This window comes from Dipodomys ordii, unplaced genomic scaffold, assembly GCF_000151885.1.
Source record: "Dipodomys ordii isolate 6190 unplaced genomic scaffold, Dord_2.0 Scaffold22, whole genome shotgun sequence".
Classification (NCBI taxonomy): domain Eukaryota; kingdom Metazoa; phylum Chordata; class Mammalia; order Rodentia; family Heteromyidae; genus Dipodomys; species Dipodomys ordii.
This window is the reverse complement of record NW_012267238.1, coordinates 706,087-710,362: the sequence shown is the minus strand read 5'-3', so window position 1 is coordinate 710,362 and position 4,276 is coordinate 706,087. Positions and strand designations below refer to the sequence as shown.

Below are 4,276 nucleotides of genomic sequence, written 5' to 3'. Positions count from 1 at the left end.
GATGTTCAGCATTATGATTTTGCTTCCTGTGATGAGGGTCATCATTCTCTTTGCTATTTATACCCTACTTGGTTACTCCACTGAAGATGCCCATATAAAATCTGAATATTTAATAAAGCTTATTGCCCAGTATGAAGAAGGGTACAGGTTCTTACAGTTTATTTTTGTTTTTATTTTTATTTATTTATTTATTTATTTATTTGCTGGTCATGGGGCCTGACCTTTGGGCTGGGTGCTGTCCCTCAGGCTCTTCAGCACAAGGCTAACACTCTATCACTTGAGCCACAGTGTCACTTCCAGCTTTTTCTGCTTATGTGGTGCTAAGGAATCGAACCCAGGGCCTCATGCATGCAAGGCAAGCACTCTACCACTCAGCCACCTTCCCAGTCCTGCAGTTTATTTTTAAGTCATCGATCGAGTACCTTATTATGCTCAAAATTGATGAAAGAATTTAAACAGAAGTTTACCTATAAGAAAACATGCTTGAAGCTGGGCGCTGGTGGCTCATGCCTGTAATCCTGGCTATTCAGGAGGATGAGATGTGAGGATCACGGTTCAAAGCAGCAAGAAATTCCGAGAGACTATTATCTCCAATAAACCATTCAGAAGACAGGAAGTGGCACTGTGGCTTAAGTGGTAGAGCACTCTCCTTGAGCTGAAGAGCTGAGGGACAGTGCCCAAGCCCAGAGTTCAAGCCCTATGATGAAAGAAAGAACGAAAGGAAGAAAGAAAGAAAGAAAGAAAGAAAGAAAGAAAGAAAGAAAGAAAGAAAGAAGGAAGGAAGGAAGGAAGGAAAGAAAGAAAGAAAGAAAGAAAGAAAGAAAAGAAGCAAAGAAAGAGGGAAAGGAAGGAAAAGAAAACATGCTTGAAGATGTTTTATTGCTGTGGTTTAGAAATAAATACTAACTAGGACAAAGAAACAAGCAGTTCAAGAATTGAAAATTCTACTGGACAGGAGAAGAAAACAGTAAAATTCTGTAGTGCTCTAAAGTTGGAATAAAGAAATTCTTAAGATATGACTCTGACACATGGCACAGAATCCACGGTCTCACACACACACATTTTCTTCTTCTAAGAGCTGTTACTCCAGCAAGGAAGCAATTCGTCCTCTCATTCATGTAGTAATACCAACCCTATGTGCAAAATATAGAAAGCAATGCAATGGTGAGTAAGAGGGAAGCCATGAGTATCCTGATAGGAGATTTTCAAAACTCTTCTAATGTCACTGAATAACAAACATGCTCATTATCCTATTTTTGAAGATAATGTTTTCCTTAAGCACTACGTATATATTAGTAACACATCAGTGGAATTAAAAATTTTCTTTAGCCACTTTTCCATTTACCATAGGAATTCCCTTCCTGGGCCTTAATAAGTATATACCATTTTTCCAAAATATAGGCTATATTTTGATTTGTAATTTTATTACTAATTACTATGACAGTATATTTAAGATGACCAGTGCTCACTCATACTTGTTTTGTGAAAAGCTATATTATGTGGAAGGTGGATTACTTTCTCCAGTCATGAGAATGCATGTGAAAGACACATAAATATCTCCTTTTATTCTTCTTTAAACTATCTCACTAGTTTTTTAGTAGCTCACTGAACAAGCACTACAATTAAGCTGCCTCTTCCCTTTTATTGCTCTACGAATGACCTCCAGCAACCCTAGTTCTACCTGACCGGAATATGCGCAGCATCCTCAGACGGATCTGCTTGGTCTTGATGGTATAAACCACGGGGTTGAGCACCGGCGGTGTAAGAAAGTGCAGGTAGGACAGCAAGACACAGCCGCACGGGGAAGCCAACTTCCCAAATCGGTGGATCATAGACAAGCCAATCATAGGCGTATAAAAGAGTAGCACAGAACAGATATGGGACACACAGGTGTTGAGGGCTTTCAGACGCTCAGCCTTGGACGCAATGGATAGCACTGTTTGGAGAATTAGCCCGTAGGAGAGAACAATTAGCACGGAGTCGATACCCAGAGTGGAGAGAACTATGAAGAGGCCATAGGCACTGTTGATGCGAGTGTCCGCACAGGCCAGCTTCATGACATCCGGGTGCAGGCAGTAGGAATGAGACAGCAGGCGCTTCTGGCAGTAGGGTAGTTTCTTCAGCATGATGGGGGCTGGAATGTGGAGACCAACACTGCGCACAATGATAGCCAGGCCCAAGCTGGCAATCCGAGGATTTGTGAGGATGGTGCTATAGCGCAGGGGGCTGCTGATGGCCACAAAACGATCAAAAGCCATGGTCAGCAGTACAGAGGACTCCATGATGGAGAAGGTGTGGATGAAGAAGAGCTGGAGCAGGCACATGTCCAGTGCCACCTCCCTGAGCCCCAGCATGTAGATGGTGAACATGGTGGGCAGGGTGGAGGCAGACAGGCCCAGGTCAGTAACTGCCAGCATGGACAGGAAGTAGTACATGGGCTGGTGTAGGGAGGGCTCTGACTTGACCACCCACAAAATGAGGCTGTTCCCAGCCAGAGAGGCGATGTACATGGCACACAGAGGTATGGAGAGCCATATGTGCACGGCCTCAAGGCCCGGAAGGCCTGTCAGGAACAGAAAGGTGCTGGTGTGGTTGGAGTTTGACATAATCTGCTAGAGGCAGAAGTTCAGGAGGGAGTATAACCACAGGCCTTAGATACAAATAGGCTGCTGGTTCAGAACATTTGTAAACCCAGATCTTACAATGAATCACCCCTACTTTTCTTCGACAGGATGGCTTTGATTAAGGCCATTTAATAAAGATGAATTTTGCAGTAGTTACATGTTACATTTATTCCACAATCAAAATTTGGAATATGACTCTAGTAACAGACTTCAGCAGTGTTGTTTCCAACTCTTGATTATATACATTGGGAAATGAATTCAATTTGCATCAGAGTTAGTGTGTTAGATATGGGATAAAAATATTGGTGTCTTCCCTCCCTATTAAGTTCTTCATCTGTCTTTTCAATACATACTTCCCAAATTTAGTGAATGTATTTCTTAAAGATAACTTCTTTATAACTGAAACGGTGGAAAACAAATTCATTCTTATTACCCAGTCAGTACATTTATATGGGTACATAAACATAAGCTAATTAGATATTCAATATTATGCCAAATTTTGGCAACAATTTTAGATTTTCTCCAAATACATTTGTTCCTTAAATGGTTACATTCATGTGGATCATTACTTTAGCAGAAAAATATTTAACTCACAAAATATTGGCCAATACCTTAAAGCTTATCTGACATGATTTAATATTACACATAAGCAGTCACAAAATAGCAAATAAGACAGTGATTGAGGAAAAAGTGATTAGAAGCATGTTTAATAAGATTTCTAGAGCTAACATATATTCTATGTATATGACTATGTCTTTCTTGCCTTCTCTTCTGAACTTTGTTTCATTTTTTAGTCTTATATTTAATCCATAGTGAATATCATATTTTGAGAATACAATGAAAGAGAATGTAGTTTGAAGCCTTTTTCCCCTTCCTTCTAATCACAAATGAAGGATGTAAAGTTGAGGAGTTTTTCAGATGTGCAAATAATTACTGAAAATCAAACAAAGACAACTTAGATTTAAATACAACTTATTAAATGTTTAGAGCTATCAGGTCTTTGGATGTAGTTGTTTTCTCAGATAACGTTGACTTTCCCTTAGTTCTATCAGCATTTCTCTACTGTGTCTTAGGACGTTCAGTCAAGTATCATCCCACTTGAAAAATTAATCACATAATGAACTCTGTCACTTTTTCTTCTGGTGATTAAAATATACAAGGCTAATCTATTACAGTATCATTTCACTTAAGTTATTAAATCATTTTAGGTGTAGGTTTAGAAGAAGTCTACCCTCAGCTCTTGACAGGTCACTTTTTTAGATCTAGGCAAATTAATGATAAGTAATCAAGTAGGTAACTTTGTCACCTTCATCATCAAAGGAGGATGGAAAAGAGGTTGAGGCTGACCTCTTCGTTTTGCTTTCCAAATATTATAGTCTAAAGATAAACACCAGCTGGTAATTACCAGATGTTTGCCAAATTTATTCTTAAATCAACTGAACAAACACTCTCCTGTAACTTAATTTTCTTCATTCCCTGAATGATGAGCATTTCTGTTTTTCCTTTTGTGATCTATTTTACTACCTCCAAATTAGAGGCTTACAATTTAATTCAGTAATTAAATTCTTCTAGATGCTGTTTTGGTACAGGAATTCCAGAGATAGTAAACAGTAAATTCCTAGTAATAAAGGAAGAATCAGAGCCATTTTGTT

At 39.0% G+C, this 4,276-nt stretch overlaps 1 protein-coding gene across 1 annotated transcript; it reads right to left on the bottom strand.

Moving 5' to 3' along the window:
- Window positions 1-1,649: 1,649 nt before the first annotated feature.
- Window positions 1,650-2,606, bottom strand: LOC105983897 (olfactory receptor 51G2-like). The gene has a single exon (XM_013013930.1). The coding sequence runs from the start codon at window positions 2,604-2,606 to the stop codon at window positions 1,650-1,652; it is 957 nt and encodes a 318-aa protein (XP_012869384.1).
- Between the last annotated feature and the right edge of the window lie 1,670 nt (window positions 2,607-4,276).